The sequence below is a fragment of the Salvia hispanica genome, chromosome 4, assembly GCF_029641045.1.
Source record: "Salvia hispanica isolate PSC_SH4W2 chromosome 4, Shi_PSC_v1, whole genome shotgun sequence".
Classification (NCBI taxonomy): domain Eukaryota; kingdom Viridiplantae; phylum Streptophyta; class Magnoliopsida; order Lamiales; family Lamiaceae; genus Salvia; species Salvia hispanica.
The window spans coordinates 58406413-58425981 of record NC_142695.1 but is presented as its reverse complement, the minus strand read 5'-3'; the positions used below and the strand labels follow the sequence as shown (position 1 = coordinate 58425981).

The following is a 19569-nucleotide window of genomic DNA, read 5'->3' as shown; positions in this document are numbered from 1 at the left end:
AAGAAAAGTGGATGAAAAAAAATTAGTGAAATAAGGGTTCCACTTGTATATATTATAATTAAATGAAATGTGAGTGGAATGAGTTAGTGGAAAGTGGGACCCTATTACCATTAGCATTTCTAGTAAAAGTGAACCGGGACTCTTATCGCGGAGTCCCGGACAAAGTGAGAAGTATTTTATTGTTAGTTCATTCCATCAGTGATATATTATTATTATTATCATCGTCTGCCCATAAAAATTTGTCACGTATTTGTATTTTTATCAATCCCACAAAATTTTTTATTGTTTTCTTATAATAAATACACCTTCAACTAACTCATTCTCGTTCACAACTTATATTATAAAACTAATATTTAAAAATAAGATCTTATTTCACCAATTTTTCAATCCATTTTCCATTATATTTTTTAAAACTCATGCCCTGTTAAAATGTGATAAAATTTAAAAGACATAAGTAGTAATAATTAATTAAAATAGCTTACTTTAGTTCAGACTAATTGATCGATTTTAATTAATCAATATAACACGTTGAGCAACCAGTCAACAGATATATTAACTAAATTTAACTAATCAAGTTCCGAATCCTAGCACTCCATCTGTCCCACAATAAGAATCATATTTTATCATTTTGCGGCAAGAGCCACACTTCATTTTTGTTATCGTCCAACGGAAGGAGTATTATTTAAATATTCAATAAGAAAGACAAGAATTATTAGCTTTACGAAATATTCATAACATTAGTTTTACGAAATATTCATTAACATATTACGCTTATCAAAAGTATGTAGTGAAATGAGTTCCTAACAAGCAAATATAATCCTCATAGGGTTGAAAAATAACACAAGAACTACCCAGAAGAACACAAACGAATCACGTTCTTCGTCGGAGACGGATACATTTACAACGACGGGAGCATATAATCTGTTCAAAAAGGACGAAACATAATATAGCATCGAATCGTGACCCATCGCCATTTTGCTCATCCATGCCTCTTACTAGAGGCACGGTTCTGCACCGTTGAAAGTTTAAACCAGTTGATCGTGACAGACACCCGTGTATGATACGACAGCCTAGTCGGCATTAACTCTCTTCCTTGTAGTCTGGGTTCTCTTTCAAGATTACAAATCCCTCGAGTATGGGAGAAAGGGGAATATACCTGCAAAGGCATCCGACATTAGTGTGCAGTTTTCGTTGAGCATGAAATATAAGGAATATAGATGAGAGCTTACTTCTCGGTTGCAAGCTCTGCTCTGTCACCAGCGGCCAGAAGGACGGGAGTTGAGTGGGTCTGGAAACCTGTTATGGTCTTGGGACGACCTGCTTGGCCGACGACATCAACAGCTTGGCCAACACGGACGGGTACAGAAAGTGGTTTCAAGTTCTCGTCCACAGTCAGTAGCATTCTTGGCTGTGAGTTGCACAGACGCATTGTTTAGAAGAAAGGGTTTTACTAATGCGGAGAAGGGAAACACGAGACAACAGAACCCAAAAGAAAACATTTTTCGATTACCTGCATGGCCAGGACGAGGAAGTATAGAACGTAATGATATTTCCCCAAGATGAGAGCCTTCATATCAAGACATGCATGAAGCATAACCACAAGTCCAGCGAGTGCAGTCCTGGAAGAAGGCGTAAAAGGGAGCCAAAATTAGCATCCTCCGTCATAGTACTTAAATCAAAATTAAAATTAGCCACGGGCGGAGTTTTCAGTGAGTAACGTACGGTGACATCAGGAAACGTTCCGAATGATAAGGAGAAAGAGTCAACAATCCTTTGCCAAGATGAACAAGACCTTGAGCAATGCGTACCTGCATTTTAGAATCTATAATAAATATACTTGCAGTTGGATATGTACAAAAAAGGGACATTGTTCAAAGAGACCGTACACAAAAAAGAAGGCTAGCATCTTTATAATAGTAGCTTGACAGATTGCGAAGCATTCCGGCGATTCTGGCGTTGTTAGTTCCAGCACCGATCAAACCCAGAGAAATCATGGCAGACTGTAACATCCAGAAGGTATGCACATTATGAAACAAGAGACTTAGCGCACGGAATAGTTACCAGAATAAGAATTATATAGGAATTAATATTACCATCGCAACTTCTGCGTCTGTATCATGACTGAGCCTACTTAGTGTGTCCATGACATTGACCTGTCGAAAACAACAATCATTCAATTATACAAGTAGATAACGATCTAAGTAATAAGGGAAGTCTAGGAAGATTCTGTAACCATCTATGATGCTATCATACACAAGTGGAAAAGCAACACTGCCACACAGGTTCATTTTCTATGGTTGAAAGAAGCCGAGCCACAAATCATTTCTTAGAAGAGCATACAAATCAATCCTCAATTTTTCAAACCTGGTGACACCTAGAGTAGATTACCTTAGGATTGGATATACAAAGGAGACCAAGAGCCAACGGGACAGCCCTTCTAATGTTCTGCTCTCCATATTGCAAAAGATGCTCCAGTGAACGAATGGCCATCTCAAGCCCAAGTTCCTCAGCCATTGCTACCATAGCAATTCCGAGAACAGCTGGTCCCTGGTAGGATTCGCCCTTCTCAAGATGTTGTGCACACTGACCAAGGAAGTGTTGCACCTGTGATAAAAAGGCAATAGTTAACATAACAGACATCGGAGAAAAGTCCACCCTCACTCCAACTTCAATAACTTGTAACCTTTAGAACATTTCCAGTTCCTGCATATGCGCATGATAGCAGGGTCATGTCGCAATGTTTCCGAATTTTTTCATTAAATGTCTTTGAAACCTCAGCTGTAGCCTCGACGTTTTCCTGTCAGAAGTAGAGATAAGATGTTAGCTACCTACAAAGAGAGCATTAAAGAAGACAGAATGAAATGCTTTCTGATTTTAGACAGACAGACCATAATGCTGATTGAGCTTTACTAATTTGAACCCTAAATTATTACCTGCTTCCCTAAGAAAAGTAGACCAAGGCCCAAAGGCAAGAAACGAGCTAAGGGATCCCCTAATTCTGCCTCACTTCGTTCCATCAAAGCAAGTACAATGTTCTGGGCAACATCTTCATTACATGAACCCACATATACTAGGCCCAATGCAATAGCAGCAAATGCAATCACGTCAACAGATGATCTTCCATCTAGGAGGAGGGGCATTAATATGCTACGTACCTGATAATGTTACAAAATATATAAAACCCCAGATAATCAAGGCTATAAACTCTATTTGACCAATTTGACAGAAATGTGACTGAGGAAAACTCACTTGCTCATTTTGAGAACCTGCATGTGCAAGACCTAGACCCATTATTGCACCTATTTTAATCGAAGCATCTTCTTTTTCCACATACTCAGCCAATAGAGCCAATGCCTGAGAAAGCAATCAACACTAGTTCAGGAACAAATCAAAGTACGCACTGTAGTTGCATAGTAGTTTTAAATTAACACTTTATATTTATGCATTTCCTCAATTGTACTTGGAGAAGATTTTATATTGGGAAAATTGTTTGAATCTTACAGGATCACAATCACTCGTTACATTACAGTTTACAATCCCGACTCCGAGTAATGCGCCAGATACGACATGAGTGTCACTAGCGTGGAAATACTTGTCCAGTTGTGCAAGTCCAGAATCAATATCCCAAAGCATAATCATGCCCTAGAGTAGCAAACAGAATGATTAGCCACCACTTGAATAAAACGCAAGTGCAACACAGAGTAGAGGCGCACCAGACTTGCTGCAGCACTGGCCTTTCCATGTTCCTTATTTTTGAAGAGCCAGCTTGAGGAGGAACCACCGCTAGATGCTTCAGCTGGAACTGTCATCAACTTGTCCTTCACAGACAGAAAGGAACACCAAACTCAGCATAAAGAAACATGTATAAATGTTCCCTTGCGATTAAAACATACGATCTTATACAAACCTGGCCAAAACCAGCATTTACAAAAGCATTAACAAAGGTTGCAGCCAAATTCTGCCTGGCAGAATCAACAGTTCCCCCACCACTACCACGGCCTTCAATTAGATGTGCCTGCCAAGCCAACATAGCTACATTAGAAACAAAGAAAACATATTGAGCATTATGCCCATCTTGAAGGAACTATATGATGGGGAACAACAAAACAACACCAGCATGTGCAAATTAAAATTGGAGTTTATCAACAGGATCAAGAATAAATGCATGATGCAAGAAGCAACAATCAGCGCAATCAGGACACTGATGCTCAAGAGAGTCTACCTTGTATATGTCCTCAGGAGATTTCGGCTCCATGACTTCAATATCACGAGCAAGTGTTAGATAGCCTTCATTCAACTTCGTATTGTTGATGAGATTTTGCAAAGCTTCCCTCTCTTCATCGTCTGCAATAATGCTCTCAGTAAGTTCAAACGAAACGCCCTGCACATGACAATACCATCAGCGCATTGTAACCTATTGGGATGAAAATGTAGGTGAGCGTGAGACTACATACAAAAAAGTACAGGATGCTCAAGATAACTTACATGGCGTGCCAGGATGAAGCAAAACTGCTGCCTTTTGAGAGGATCTTCACAACGCTGAAAAAGTTCGCTCACGTACTGCAAAGGCACAACCAGTCAAAATAACTAAAGCAGAAATCAGATAAAATTTGGTCCACAAAGTGTCAATTAAATTATATTTTGATCTTCATTTGTTACAAAACTTGATCCCAATAATTTTAAAATTTCTCACACACAATTAAGTGTCTCGTAAATACTAAAGTATGAACCTGGAAGTTATCAAGATACAATGCAATCTGTAGTGCTCTTGGATACTCTTCAAATTTCATATAGATAGAATGTGCAATATCCAAAACTAACATGTCATCCGGTCCAGGAAGGTATCTGCAAAAATTGACATATGCAGCATTAAAATGAGCTAACATCACCATAGATGAGTAATTTTCTATCAAAAGAAAGAGACAGAGCTAAGCATGATCCATGGACATCCAAAAACCACTTCGCATGCATTGGAGTTATGTTTTTCAAATAGCTGATGCTCATATATAAGAAGATATATTCACATGAACAAATATATTAGAAAAAGGAAGACAATTTCATTGTAACATTGATGTCATTGACAATGTAAAACACTCTGGCAGTACATACAGAACCAAAAGTCAAGCTAAAGGCATCATAACCCACTTACTTTGCTGAACTAGTAAGATACAGGCATGTCCGCTTAAAGTTTGTACTATCAACATGTTCCACAAGCAGATCAAGGTCCTCCACCTGATAGTAAAAAGGCCAAACTTCTATTCATATTCAAGGTTGTTCCGAAGTAACATCAATGATCCAATTATAATAGTAGATGGTTACAATACCTCCATAAGAAGATCGACTGCCTCAGGCTCAGCATTATGCTGTGAATACAATAAATTCCATGCTTAGATTCATATCACAAAAGTGAGAAGCATATATTAAGGCATAGTGTAAATTGTGTAATAAATGTTCATCTCCATGATGTCTTATAGATTGCTGAATTGCCAATCCTAACAAAAATTCTAAGATACCATGCTATATGGCATAGTATTTTCACAAAGAGTGAACCTAAATGGCTAAATAAATAAATTATAGAATATACCTTCATATGGAAAGCAACAATTTGCACCACCAGGTCCATTAGATCATCTATTGGGGCTTCTTCACTCTGTAAAGCAACATACGTGGAAATTTAGAAGGTACAGACAATGCATGGCATCAAAATTGATAAATTCATCAGAATGTATATTTGTGTATATACCAAAATGCCTCCACTCAAATTCAACTACTATATATGGAAAGCAATAGTATAGCTTTACATCTAATTACCATTAAGTATCAACTTTTCAATATATTAACCTACTAACTAATAACTATTGATATATTGTTCTTATCTGGACCAACCTATTAATAGTATGTCGTTACATTTCACAATACTAACAACTACTATAATGCATCTACATACACTGACCTTATCTAATCATATATGGTATTTTATGTATTAAAGAAAATTCGTAAATAAAATAGAAGGGAGTTGTGTTTATAATATTGAGATGCAAGGGAAGAAACCCAAACTATTTGCAGGTGATGAGCATTTTCCTCAAATCATGTGCAGAAGTTCTAACCTGCCGTTTTGAATACTCTTGAGAAATTTCCCCAGCCAAGTTCCTGCAACACATTCATTATTTCAGATAAAACTAATACACAATTTTCAGAATCATATTCAAGTATTAACTATTCAAAAACAATAAAATTCTCTAGCATAATTGAGTTTATAGATAATACATATACACATACACACACATATGATCGTCAACTGTAAATCGTAAATATTGCTCTGCATGTCTCATGGAGGACTGGAGGTATAAGTGCATTATATCTTTCTCAGATGGGTTGCATTTGGAATGTAATACGTGTTCTGTGAAAGAAGATAGGGTGGGCTATAGTCCTTCATCTTAAGATTTAGAAAATAGGCGACCAAGACAAGTGACGAATGAATGCAATGGAATTTTAAACTATAAATGAAAACAACCATACTCCATACTCAAAAGAAATATTTACTGGCAGAACCAATGAGCATTATGAAGGAGGATGAAACAATTATGTGCAGAGCACAAGCTGATTGGCTGATATCATGCAGGAGAATCATCATTTGCTCACATATTTAGGACAAGCGGTCCAAATCCTCACCTAACATACTCATGTCCCCAAGAACCAATATCACCATCAGAACCAAGTAATCTGTACTTCAAGCTCTCCTGAAATTACACATCATGACAGCAGATAGAATGAATTAGTCTTTTAGTGAATCCTTTTAGAGGTTCCAGAAGCTTGCCAGAGAGACAATAAATGCCATCAAAGACAAGAGCTAACATTCTGATAAAAGAACCATAGACTATATGATATTGCAGCAAACAAGAAATGCAACATACCCTTTCTCCTTCAGGGGACATTGTCAAGGCCAAAACAGAGAGTATATCCGCAAGCAGTTTCTGAAGAGAGAAATGTATTCAGAAGAGAAATGGAGGTGGGCGTGAATGATAAATAAGAAAACAATTTAGCAAAACCAATAGTTTATCACCTTCAAATCAGAATCTGACATCTTCTCATAGTGTGCCTGTAGGGTTCCATAATGAGGACGTAAGAACTTCAGTGGTTTGGGCACTGAAGTCATAGAACTGGTTGCAGTACGAATTTCTTCCCTGTATAAGAAAAATTAACTATAATCAATCTACAAACAGCAGGTTCTCCATTGAAGCAAAACTCTGTTCGTGTAGATGTTACAAAAAATGGAAAAACAAGTGAGAACTTGGGGCTGAAACGAAAGCCATTTCTGCATACTTTAAGGTTTGCATGGTCAATACAAGATCGCAAGTTGAATAAAGGATTATTATACTAAAAATCAAACAGCAGAATGATTTGTTGAGAAACAAGTAAGAGCATAAGCTTAATGTATGCAGTTAAATTCATCCTCACATATTTGGCATGGTTGAGTTTGTGGCTGTTCAAACATATTGGTTTTTTAGAATAAATGTAGAGGTTAATGGTAATCTAACTCAATTGAGAAAATTCCAATTCAATTAGGCACTGCACTACAAAATTCTTTCTTCCCTTGCTTAAAAATAGTAAAAGTTCAGCTCATCATAGACTCAACTGCATTAGCAGCTAATTTCAGTTCTGAATATATAAACTAAAACCACTCACCGCATGCTCTCAAGCGCAACTTTCTGCAATCCAGGATCTGCATCCTGTGCTCTCTCCACGTACAGCTCCAATTGCTGCTTCAATGCCAAATCCTCCTCCGACTACATCACAAAATAAAAGGATGTCACGATTAATCTTCAAATGTCGATCAAAAACCACCTAATTTCACCCCCAAAACCAAAAACCACACCAAATTACAAGCCTTCTCGAGTGACGCAACAATTCCTACAAACTTACTAGATCTTCGTCCTTCTTCTCATCTTTTTTCTTCAGGTCCTTCGCCGGCGCCTTGACCGGAGGCTGCTCTTTGGTCGCTCCGCCGCTGTTGGGTTCCGCAGGCGCCATTGGCTAAAAAACCCTAGAAACCGAGTAGCGATCGAGCAAAATGCTTGAATCAAACCGAAGATGGGGGAAATCGAACACAGAGATTCCTAATAATCAATAGAGAAACACAATTTGTGGATCGATGCAGCAATCCTGACCTAGGTTAAGAAAATTGAGCTGAACGAAGCTGGGAATAATATAAAGGATGAACGAAGGTTTCCTTCTCGACAAGCAAGGTGTTTAGTTATTGTATAATGAAATACGAAATTGGGCCTACTTATACCGGCCCACATTTCAGGCCCATTTTTAGAATGGATGTCAGCTTAGCCCAAAACCAAAGAGTCGGCCCAAATAGCTTTAATGTAAATGAAGGATTAGGTCAGATGATCAACAAAAGCTGGATGCTTATTCGGAAATGAATAGATTGGCCCAATTGACATCCGTACATCTGATGATAAATTTAGCATTCCATATTTCCATCGGTAGAGTCGTTAAAAGTGGTTCGCCATGCCAATAAGCTAGTCGATTTTTGGCTGGATTGTGCGCCTAAGTGATTAATGTAGACATCGCGGGATTTAAGCCTCTACTAGCCATTGTTTTAGTTTTTTAAATGATTAAAGTATCAGGATATTACTAATAGGTTGTAGCGCAGTTGGCAGCACGGAGTTGTGGTGGCCTTGAGGTCACGGGTTTAAACCCCGCCACCCGCTAGGAGACTTTCGGCCTTAATTTGCAAACTCGATCGAGCATGATTAGTCGAATTCTGCTAGCGTGTTCGTACACGGTGGTCAAACCAAAAAAAATAATTATCAGGATATTATTTGTAATCATTTTACAAATAAAAAAGTTTAGTACATTTAAAATCTCAACTTAAATTTTAGAAAATTTAGCTCCCACCAAATTTTTTTTATAAATCAGTCCCTAATCACACGTTGCCATATTAGTGAATATCACTCCTATACGTCTATACCCTCAAAAGTACATATATTTCACATTATTTTAAATTTGCTATTTTAAAATTCACATACATTCACATGTTAAATAATAGTACATCAAATCCAATTTTAACATTTGAACAAAACTTATATATGTCGCACGTGGGTTTAATTTGGTGATAGACTCCGCGTTCAACTTGTATTTTCTTTTGAAAACAATCCTCTTAATAAAAGGATTTTAATGTTTAAAAATTAAATGTCTATCTTTTATCTTATTATTATTTGATATAAGAGACAAAGTAATATTTACTCGAAAGTGTTCTAGCCGCATAATACTCTATATTTTTTTCATGATCATAACATAATTAACATTACAAAAAGTTAAGTAGCATCACCATCCTCATCTACACCAACAACAATTAATTCACAAGAGAGAGAGAGAAGCACATTAGATGATGATCCAATTGTGCTATGGAAATGTCGTCGAATTGGATTTTTTTTTTCTTGGTCATAAACCTCCCAAGAAATAAACGATGGAGTCAGCCGCAAGCCGGGGGCACTTTCGCCACCCCTTGCCGCTGCAGCTCCACCACCACGCTGTCCACAGACGGCGCCTTCAGCCCCAGCGGCAGCGGAAGCCACGGCTTCGACAGCACGTCTCCGATCGCCGCGTCTACGCTCTCCTTTGACTGCAACCACCATGGATGTGTTATATGTTTATACTAGTGTATTAAATTAAATCAAACTTCTTTTTATTTAGTTTTGTTTCCTATGTTAAAAACAAATAGACTTTTCTATAGTCACATGCTTCTAAAACGAATCATCTTATCTCCATAAATGGTCCATGTTTAAAAGTAGTAATTCCAAATGAATTCAATAACAGTATTCGAGTATTAATTCAAGGGCATTTTTTGGAAAAATCATAGTAGAAGTTTTGTGAGATTTTGGTCAGTCCCGAAGCTTTAAAAATCAGCTAAGAGAACCTTTAGATTTGTTCGCAATTATTTCATACGAAACAATATGGTCGCCTACGTGTAATATATTTTTAATGTTTTTCAATCATACTGACCTAGTTTTCTGTATAAATGGTAGTAGACTAGTAGTAATATTTTTTAGCTCACCAGCATTTTTGTACATGCATAGTTGACAATATTATTTCGGATTGACATAATTTGTCTTAATTTTATGATTTTTTTCGTCAATTTGACCTGATTAAAAGGTGGAGGAATTTATACAATTCAAGAGACATGTATGCTAGAAAAAGGGGCTCACCGGGTGAAGGTCGGAAGGAGGACCGACGCTAGCTTGCTCGATTTTGTACATGGTTGGAGGCGGTATGCATGCAACCGCCGGAGTTGGAAACCCCTGGAATAATAATGCAAAAACCCGGCAAAGTTGTTAATCTATTTTATTCATTTTATAAAATACGAGACTGAAACATGACAGACTAAGGTTTCGCCATTACCGTCATCTGCGGCGGGAAGCAAGGCGTACCCTGAGTAGGCACCTATATATACATGCATACACATAAATTATTAGAATAAACAATAAATGTATGATCAAGAGTGCATGTTACAAACGCTTACATGGTGGTGGTGGGGTAGCCAAAACGAATGGTCACCGAGCGGCGGCGGTGGTGCTGGATGCCAACCGTGCGGTGGCCGTGGCAAAGGGGTTAGATGCTTTGGCCACATGGGCATCATTGATTGGTCGACGGATGGGTGGCCCCACACATGTAGGGGTCTAAAATGAGGCATTGGAGTCACCGGTGGAAACCCCATTGTTGGTGCAATCCAAGGGCTTACATGCTCTCTCTTCACGCAACCCGAGGCAGCATACATCTGACGCCTCTGGCTCCAGCCCGCCGCCTCGGCTTCGCGGGCCAACAAGTGCTTTCGGTGGGACCGGTATTTCTACATATATGAATTAATGTTAGCAACATTATTGATTATATTTATGGTATGTATGCATATATAGCTTTAATATATGAAGAAAAAGAATAAAATGAATGCAATTTTTTAACATAATTGTTATGATTGAAGAAAGAAGTAAAAATTTTGGCACAATGTGACCTACTTTTACCACCAAGATTAAAGAGAGAAAAAGTAGTACTCAAATTTCTAAAAGACAAAAAAATTTGCAGACATGTTCAGGATTTCCATTTGACTAACTGAAAAGAGAAATTATGTGAAAACCCCACTTCAAAATTCTCAAAATCCAAGATTAATTATAGTTACATAATTTTAATTAGAAAAAATTTAAATCACAACTTTTTTTTCACTTCTGCTCACTTCTATAATTTTCAAATTAATTAAACGGTATCGTTTCTACCATTTGGGACTGATTTTCGCTAAAACCGGTGGTGACGACTGACATGTAAGTTGGAATTTTCGACTCACGATTATGGTTTGCAACTCACCGCAACGTGGAAGCTAGATTAGTCTATGCCTCATCTCATTTTACCAATTGAGAATTATAGTAAAGTTGTGATTTAGTTCGTAGAATTTGAATATTATGGGATTGACCAGAAGTTAACGAAAATTTACGCAATTTTCTCGATAGTTAATTTAGCATATAAACAAAATTAATCGACATACTTGAAGATGGCTAGCAATGTTGTGTCGAGTGAGGCAATCGATTCCCATGAGCTCGAGGATTCTCGAAGGAACCGCTTTATCCACGCCGAGCTGCTCCACCGCCTGCACAAACCGCCGGTGAAGCTCCGGCGTCCAATCCACCTACACACACCTCAAATCTTCACTTCATTTTTAAAAATTTAAAATTACACGCAGATTCTCGTGATTTTTATATATACGTATGCTTTCTCATGAAGCGCGGGAGATTCATAAATATGAGAGAGAAAATTTGGGGAAAAATCGAAGATCTGTTTATCAATAATGAAGAATTAATTATGATTAGTTAATTAATTAGCAGTTAATTACCTTAACTTTCCTCTTCGTCGGAGAGTTTTTGGAGATTTGAGAGATTGATTTTCTGCCTCCGTCAGTCTCCTTCGGCGGCGGATTCGTTTCGTCTTTAACGGAAGCAGATTCATCCGGATCCGGCGGAGTAATATTGGGAGGTTGATTTTCCGAGGTGTTCTCGTCGTCCGATTTGTCGAGCGGCGCGGTTCTCAGCTCCGATTCGTCGCTGGCGGAGGCGGAGAATTCGGCGAGGAGCTCGGGATCCATTTCGAGATCGGGCAAAACGTCGCCGTCGCCGATTCCGAGGAAGAGATCGTCGAAATCAATGCTGTCGAGGAGATTGACGCCGGCGAAATCGGGGAATTCGGCGTCGGCGATTGAGAGGCCTTCCATTTCGGCTTCGGATTCATTCTTAGGATTTCTCAGCGGCGAGACGGCCAGCATTAGTCGTCGAGTGATTCCGATCAGTTTGAGGCTTGATTAATCTGTTTCTCTCTCTCTTTTTGGATGCTGAGTGTGGATTGCTTGCGATGTAAACTTCGCAGCAGCGGAAATATGTGATTTGCTGCAATTGATTTGTGTTTGTTGAAGATGATGGATTTTTGAGAATGGAGAGAGTGGGATTGTCCGCCACAATTTGGTGCAAGTTTTTTTTAATGCTACAATATTGTTTTCAAGGTGGACAACGATTAAACGCAAACTCTATATATTGTACTCCTTCCGTCCCATAAAAGTTGAGATAAAACTTTTGGACACGAAGGTTAAGAATTTATATTAAATAAATAGGGAAAATGAAAAAAGTAGGAAAGATAAGAGAGATTAAAGTAAATGATGGAATAAAAAAAAAGAGTAATTAGATATTTTGTCTTTTGTTAAAAAAGGAAATGACTCAACTTTGATGGGACGGACTAAAAAGGAATACGTCTAAACTTTTATGGGACGGAGGGAGTATAAATTTTAAATTTTTCAAAATAGTAGGTGTAACTTTTAAGATGTTGATGTTAATACAATATTTTCATCACAGCATCGGCCGTTGACATTGTATAGACATTTTTTGTTGATATTATTTGATTATCTGTTGACATTTTCTAACGGTCCAGATCATAGTTTGGAGTTTGTATAATATTTAGAGTTTGTATTTGATCATATTCCGTATTTCCAAAATGTAAGTTGTATGTATATATTACTCTATCTATCCCTATGTAGTAGAGACATTTCTTTTCAGTGCGGAATTTAAAAAAATATTTTAAATGAGTTGAGTAAATTTGAATAAAGTAGAAAGGAAAAAGGGAGAGAGATGAAGAGAGAGTAAAGTACTTTTTGCTAAAAAAAGAAATGGCTAATCCAAAAATAAATACGATTCAGCTGAAAAAGGACGAGGAAATAATATATAGATGTGTGTGTGAGAGAGAGAGAGAATATAGGAATTGGATATGTGTGTGTGTGTGTGAGAGAGAGAGAGAGAGGAATTGGATTGGGTAGCCTTACCCTACTAGCGCATGTGCTACACACGGTCACTATTTATTAAATTAATATTTATATGTACATGTATTTATATTAAGAATGTATAAAATGAATCATGAGTTCAATATTTGAAAAAAAAATGCCCGTTAAATGACATTATTTGATTAAATTTTATGTACCATTATTTTTTATTTTGGTCTGTTCTATTTTACTTTTTACTATTTGTGATAATGAATTCTATATTTTATTGATTCATATTATTCACATTTTATTATTACTAAGGATAATATAAAAGTAGAATATACATTTCATTAATTTTTTCAGTTCATTTTCCTTTATACCTCTATTCCTTAAAATTCGTGTTGGATCAGAATGAACACGTATTAGAAAACGAAGAGAATATAATTTATAATTCTCGTATGAGACTGATTTTTCGATGATTATCTTACGCTTATGATTCTAATGTGAAATTCTTTTTGGATTTAATATGTACTACTCTTATTTCAATAGAAATACATTGCCATATGATGTAAAGAAGGAAGGGGGAAAACATTGAGTTGGTGAACTTGTCCCATTATTGTAAAGGGGAAAAAAGGGTAGGATTCCTGTAAATGCCACCAACTTTTGCCCATATTTCTAGAAATTATATTCACATTTTCAAATAAAAACAATACTCCACTCATCCTATTTTAGAAGTCTTTCATTTTAGTTCATTCCATATATTTTATATTTTCTCTGTCCTATAAAAATATGTACACTTTTCATTTGTTCTTCCCATAAAAATATGGACATTTCCATTTGTAAAAAGGTAATTATCAAAAGTTATTTACAACTTATATCGCCATTAAAACATTATTAATAATGCGTGTCTCACTATCCACCAACACTACTTTAACTATCATTTCCTTCATTTCTCTTATTTTACTAATTTTGTTTTAATTCTCGTGTCATATCATATGTTCATATTTTTATGGGACAGTGGAAGTAAATGGTAAGAGGTCCTACAACAAATAATCTAATTCCACTCAAATTTATTATATAAAAATGAGACTCATGATCGACTATTTATTTTTACCAACTTTTTTTATATTTTTTTTAAAAGTTGTATTAAACTAAATCAGAACTCCTAAAATAAAACAGATGGAGATGGAGTAAATAGTATATCGAAGTTTGAAGTCGGGTGAGCACCACGTACATATATGTCCACGAAATTCTTTTTTAAAAGGATTTTATTTGTATAAATCGTAGTGGAGTATAATAGTGGAATGCACCCATGCTATAATTAGTACATATGTTATTTTTGTACTAATGTATACTCTTTATTATATATTCTTTCAATATTTGAGGTTTAATTTGCCATATGCACTCATTATTTCTTTACATGAAATAATGTCAACAAATTAATTATAAACCTCCATTAAAAAAGTCAATTTTTTGATTGTTCATTATCCAATAATTGACTAAAAAATATATATCAAATAAAGCCGTAATGATTAATAATGATGGGCCTTTTTATCCTTTCGTTATCTTTGTTTTTGGGATGTTTAATTGTCCAATTATTTTCCTTTTTGTCAATCAAATGTTGGGAAAAGTCAGAAAAGATTAATGACTTAAACCTAATTTTAATCTTGGAAAATGTGGTTGAAAATCATTGAAATGAAAAAAGGACAATATCATAATCTTATCCTGTCTATACCGAAACGGCACGTTGTTACTTTGGCTTACTTACCGTCATAATTAAGAATTTAAGATTTATCAAATAAATTCTAGTGTTGTCTAAATTTTGGATAAACTTGAGAAGAATATCTACAAAGACCTATTTTAATTTTCATCATTTAATGTGATACTTGTAATTATTACATTTTATATAGTATATCCCTGAATGTGCATGCATTTTGTGTTTATAAATTGAGCATTGTACTACTCAATATGAAACTAGTCTTAAACGTTAAACGTCAAACAACATCATTATAATTTATAAGATAACTCTGAGTAACTTCACTAGATACATGAGGTATCTTGATATTTTTAATTTTTTTTTCTCATGAATAATATTTTTTTCATTTATGCTATGATTGTAATATACTTCAATTTTTGGTATATTAATTATATAAATCAACTGTTACATTTGATCGTCTATGCAATTAATTCTTAGTCAAGCACTTGCCTATACCCAAAAACAAGATTGTTATATGTCACGGGACCCTGTATAAGGATAGTCCCAATGAAGTCATAGTCTCCTTCAAATTTAATATTTGTTCCTTTTATTATTAATTGAAAAACTCCATCAATCAAAATCATGACGTATACTTTCTATATATATCAATAGAAATAATTATGGAAAATTGCATTATGAAAATAGAATGATTGATGCCCTTTGCATCTCTTTGCCATTTTGAGCCAAAATCTTTTATTGGAATATTATGATAATTTATTTATTTTTATTCTTGGAATTCTTCACTTCTTTTTATAAATTCCTTCATGCTCCAACTTACTTGAGCACAAATAAAAAAAAATTGAAGTGATCTATTATATATAAAAAAGTTACTGCTACTATTTTAATTATTTTGCTATTAAAAAATATGCACAAAAATATACCTCTTGAAAACATAAGAAGTTACATACTCTTTTAATATGAATATATCTTGAAGTGTTTTATTACTAGAGTTGATACATATGGATAGAGTATTAGGAATTTCATGTAATACTAGTATAAAAAAAATCTAGGACATGAAAGAAGAACCTCTAGTATTTCTACCACACAAGTTAGATTTTTATTGAAATAATTTGTCTCAAATGCTCAAAACCGACATTTAAGTTTTTCTTTTTGTTTTGTTTCATTTTTCATCTTTTTTCCTTTGCAAAAATCAAATCATTTTGTGAAGTCACTTCTCATGATATTTTGGTCCAAATTAAATTTTCATATATGTAATAATTTCAAGGTCGTCTGATGTGTTGTATTTGTACTAAATTTATTCTACACTATTATTATACCATTAAAAAGGTATTGAGTATTTCTTGAATTTATGTTTAATAAGATCTATTTATCGAAAAAATGTTTAATTAGATCTAGTAAAAATAATAAAGACGTCGAGTTATTAACAAATATGCTATACTGGAAATATAATATCATTATAACAGCATATGTGTGGTGTTATTTAAACAATACTTATACTATACATCGTATTATTAATTTATACCCAAATGTAATTATATTTAATTAAGTAGAAACATAATGATATTTTATCAAACTCATAATTTATCTCCTTATAATTTCATGCAATCATTGGATTTGGTTTTGATGAATCATGTGTATAAAAAATTAATGATTAAACGATTTATATGGACTTCATAAATATTTGACTTTTTTGGTCTATTCTATAAAGGTGTGTATACTAATATACCCACAATTCTATTTATACAAATAATAATTATATGATCGTACAAAATGTATAAGCTATTAAATACAATAATATATATACTACAAACAACTGTGTTTTACTATAATATACTCCTACACAATAAGAATATTTATCCACCTAAATTGACATTTTTGGGGTATAAGATTTATTAAATAATAATAATGAAAGAATCAACATCACTTAACTCACAATCATAATTCATGTTGAGCAAGACAAAAGTAGTATGAACAGAGAAAAACGAGTGTATTTATACTTATCAAAAACAGACTTTTCCACCATGTCTTTCAGCTTAATTTCCTCCAAGATTATATTTTAGCGTTAGAAATTAGAAGAGAAAGGAAATGGCTTAGAAGGTATATTTCTAAATAAATAGGATGTAAATAATATCTAGGAAAAAAAAAACAGTATAAAATAATCATATATGTTGGGTGGCACCTGTTTCTGATAATGAACGATAGACGAAGAACGAAGTAGCGAGCATTGGGATCATCTAGTGCACATTATTTGATATTGTCCGCTTAGGGTGATGTCTGTCGGCAAGGATTTGTTTTTGGATCATCCTCAAAAGGCATCAAATTAATTGAAGTTAGACAATATTAGTATATACCCAACAGGGAGATTGGGTCCGTACCATGAGGTCAAGTCTTGATCTAACTTGGATCAACCATTATACAAGAACAGTGATACACATCGATCGATAGTTTAGTTATTATAAAATATATCTCTTTCTATCTCCATAAATATATATCAATTTCGTCATGATGTCCAACTAATAAATGAAGCAAAGATTGTGCAACCTGAAAAATAAATTTGAGTGTAGTTGTTTGTGAAAGGAGTTGTTTTCATGGACCTAGAAGGGGTTTATCTTATAAAATGGTGGGGGTATGATGAAGTGTGGATTTTGGGACCATGATTGAACCATTTTATTTGGATTATAACATTTTTTTAGAAAAGACACCAATTGTCTTAATTAATTGTGGACATGCTACTCTGTCACCACAAATGGGACCCTATCAAAATTCAAAATAAATTATCGTTGTTGTTTTCTTGATTTAATTTTATACCAAAGGTCGTCAAACTATTTTGTACCTATTTTATTAGGACTTGTGTCAACGAGGTCCCCCTATTAAGATTGCCCCACCTTTCTTCAATTATTGAATTATAGACTTGTTACAATTATCAACTCTCTCTTTCTCACACACACATACACATGTGTGTGTAAGTAATTATAAATAATTTAGGAATTTGTTTATATAAGTGATTGAGTATTTTAAAATGTCTTGTCTTATGAGTCATGGAGATGCTTCTTGATGATCAATCACTCTCACAAATCTTTTGTGGGCCATTTAGAATTTAAGATTAATTTGACTTTGAGATTGAATCTAACATTTAGAAAGTTAGTTAACGTTATAATTATTGTTTATTAGTTTAGAAATATGAACTACATTAGTTAATTATGATTATATACCTTCATATTAAAATATTTAACAAGCTTGATCGCGGGGGATTGAGCCGAGACGTGAACAACTCACGAGTAGCTTGGTTCATTTACACTTTACGACCACTTTTCATTTTTACGAGTAAAAATATATAAACTTCAATAGTATGTCAAAAACGACCTCGGACAGGACTCGCGATTTGTACTATTCCGACTAGTCTCATAATTCGATTCTCCATTGCCTTTATTTTTTTAAATATGTGTATATTAATGTAAATTAAAATATGGACTCTATTAAATATGGGGAGTACTTAACAAATAATTTGTGTGTATGTATTATCCAAATTATAAAATTTTAGATATAATGCAAAAAAAGACAATGGTTGGACAAACTAAGACAACTAATCATGCAAACAGTTACTACAAATATTTATTTTATATTAGTATAATATAAAACAAAAATCTTATTTGTAAATTAATAAATGTATGTTCATATGTATAATTATTTTATTCTTGTGGTTGGCATTAGTTTGTTTGTATGTATAAGCTTCACATTTTCGTTGGTATTTTGGAGGTATATGATTTCAACTATTCAATCGTAAAATAAAATAATCATATGACTGAGGCAAGATTTTATTAAATATCATAGGGGAATGTGATGAATTTGTCATCAAGCTGAGAAATAATATCGTTTCTCCACATCTCCAATTTGATTTTCTTTTTTCTTCTTAAAGATATGAAAGCTACAAAAACTTAAATATAATAAGAGAACATTTAAAAGGAATAAGGAAATCATTCATCCTTAACCAAACATTAAGATATGTCTTAAATCTTAGTTCGAGCTATCACAAACTTCGAGATGTCTACAAGATAGAAATCATTTATCCTTCGAGATGGCATTAGTTATTCTATGTTATTTCTTGGTCAATCTGGGATATCCGGAATAAGATCATTTTTTAAAAGCTCGAGCCTAATTGGAAGTTTGAGAATAAATTTATTTTTGGCGCCTTGGGTCTTGGATGAGAGGATGGTACCCAGAGTTTTCATTCTTACCGGGACATGTTATGGAAAACTTCAATGATATCAAAATGTGGGCAAGGGGAACGAGCCCACACAGAAGATGACTACCTTGTTGGAGTGCTTGTTTCTTCTCTTATTTAGTGTCTACTTTGGTATCGAGGTGCTAGCTGCATTGGTGTTACCAGTTAGTGTTTGGCTTGTTCTCCTCTAGTTTTGACTCTTGTTATCTTCATTTTCTTGTCAGCTCTGTGGTTGTTGTGATATCGTTTGTGATTTTTTTGTATTGTTGTTGGGTTGTTACTATCTTGTACTCTCCCTCACCACTCTTATATGATTGAGATTTTTGGATTATAAAA

The 19569-nt window shown here is 34.6% G+C and overlaps 2 protein-coding genes across 2 annotated transcripts; both read right to left on the bottom strand.

Annotated features, from left to right (window-relative positions):
• Window positions 1-709: 709 nt before the first annotated feature.
• Window positions 710-8238, bottom strand: LOC125195594 (26S proteasome non-ATPase regulatory subunit 2 homolog A-like). Its single transcript, XM_089056288.1, has 25 exons — window positions 7924-8238; window positions 7687-7787; window positions 7064-7184; window positions 6915-6974; window positions 6673-6740; window positions 6108-6150; window positions 5585-5650; window positions 5325-5363; window positions 5150-5232; window positions 4731-4845; window positions 4486-4560; window positions 4223-4381; window positions 3908-4015; window positions 3714-3818; window positions 3502-3642; window positions 3250-3354; window positions 2934-3155; window positions 2684-2797; window positions 2389-2604; window positions 2094-2153; window positions 1887-2000; window positions 1723-1808; window positions 1511-1619; window positions 1230-1408; window positions 710-1156 (listed from the first exon to the last, which is right to left on the bottom strand). Exons 1-25 carry the CDS (start codon window positions 8029-8031, stop codon window positions 1081-1083), a joined length of 2673 nt encoding a protein of 890 aa, XP_088912414.1. The 5' UTR covers window positions 8032-8238; the 3' UTR covers window positions 710-1080.
• A 1012-nt stretch (window positions 8239-9250) lies between these two features.
• On the bottom strand, window positions 9251-12552 carry LOC125192791 (putative transcription factor GLK1). Its single transcript, XM_048090444.2, has 6 exons — window positions 11888-12552; window positions 11543-11683; window positions 10532-10858; window positions 10411-10452; window positions 10218-10310; window positions 9251-9634 (listed from the first exon to the last, which is right to left on the bottom strand). Exons 1-6 carry the CDS (start codon window positions 12311-12313, stop codon window positions 9485-9487), a joined length of 1179 nt encoding a protein of 392 aa, XP_047946401.1. The 5' UTR covers window positions 12314-12552; the 3' UTR covers window positions 9251-9484.
• Between the last annotated feature and the right edge of the window lie 7017 nt (window positions 12553-19569).

Bases quoted from the DNA above. Each gene is read 5' to 3' on its own strand.
- LOC125195594 (XM_089056288.1), bottom strand. From the start codon at position 8,031: ATGGCGCCTGCGGAACCCAACAGCGGCGGAGCGACCAAAGAGCAGCCT. The intron at 3,355-3,501 runs GTAAGATTCAAA...TTGCTTTCTCAG, and splicing joins TAACGAGTGATTGTGATCCT to GCATTGGCTCTATTGGCTGA. The intron at 1,157-1,229 runs GTAAGCTCTCAT...ATGCCTTTGCAG, and splicing joins GCAGAGCTTGCAACCGAGAA to GTATATTCCCCTTTCTCCCA.
- LOC125192791 (XM_048090444.2), bottom strand. From the start codon at position 12,313: ATGCTGGCCGTCTCGCCGCTGAGAAATCCTAAGAATGAATCCGAAGCC. The intron at 10,859-11,542 runs GTATGTCGATTA...TCATATATGTAG, and splicing joins ACATTGCTAGCCATCTTCAA to AAATACCGGTCCCACCGAAA. The intron at 10,311-10,410 runs GTAATGGCGAAA...TTATTATTCCAG, and splicing joins GCTTCCCGCCGCAGATGACG to GGGTTTCCAACTCCGGCGGT.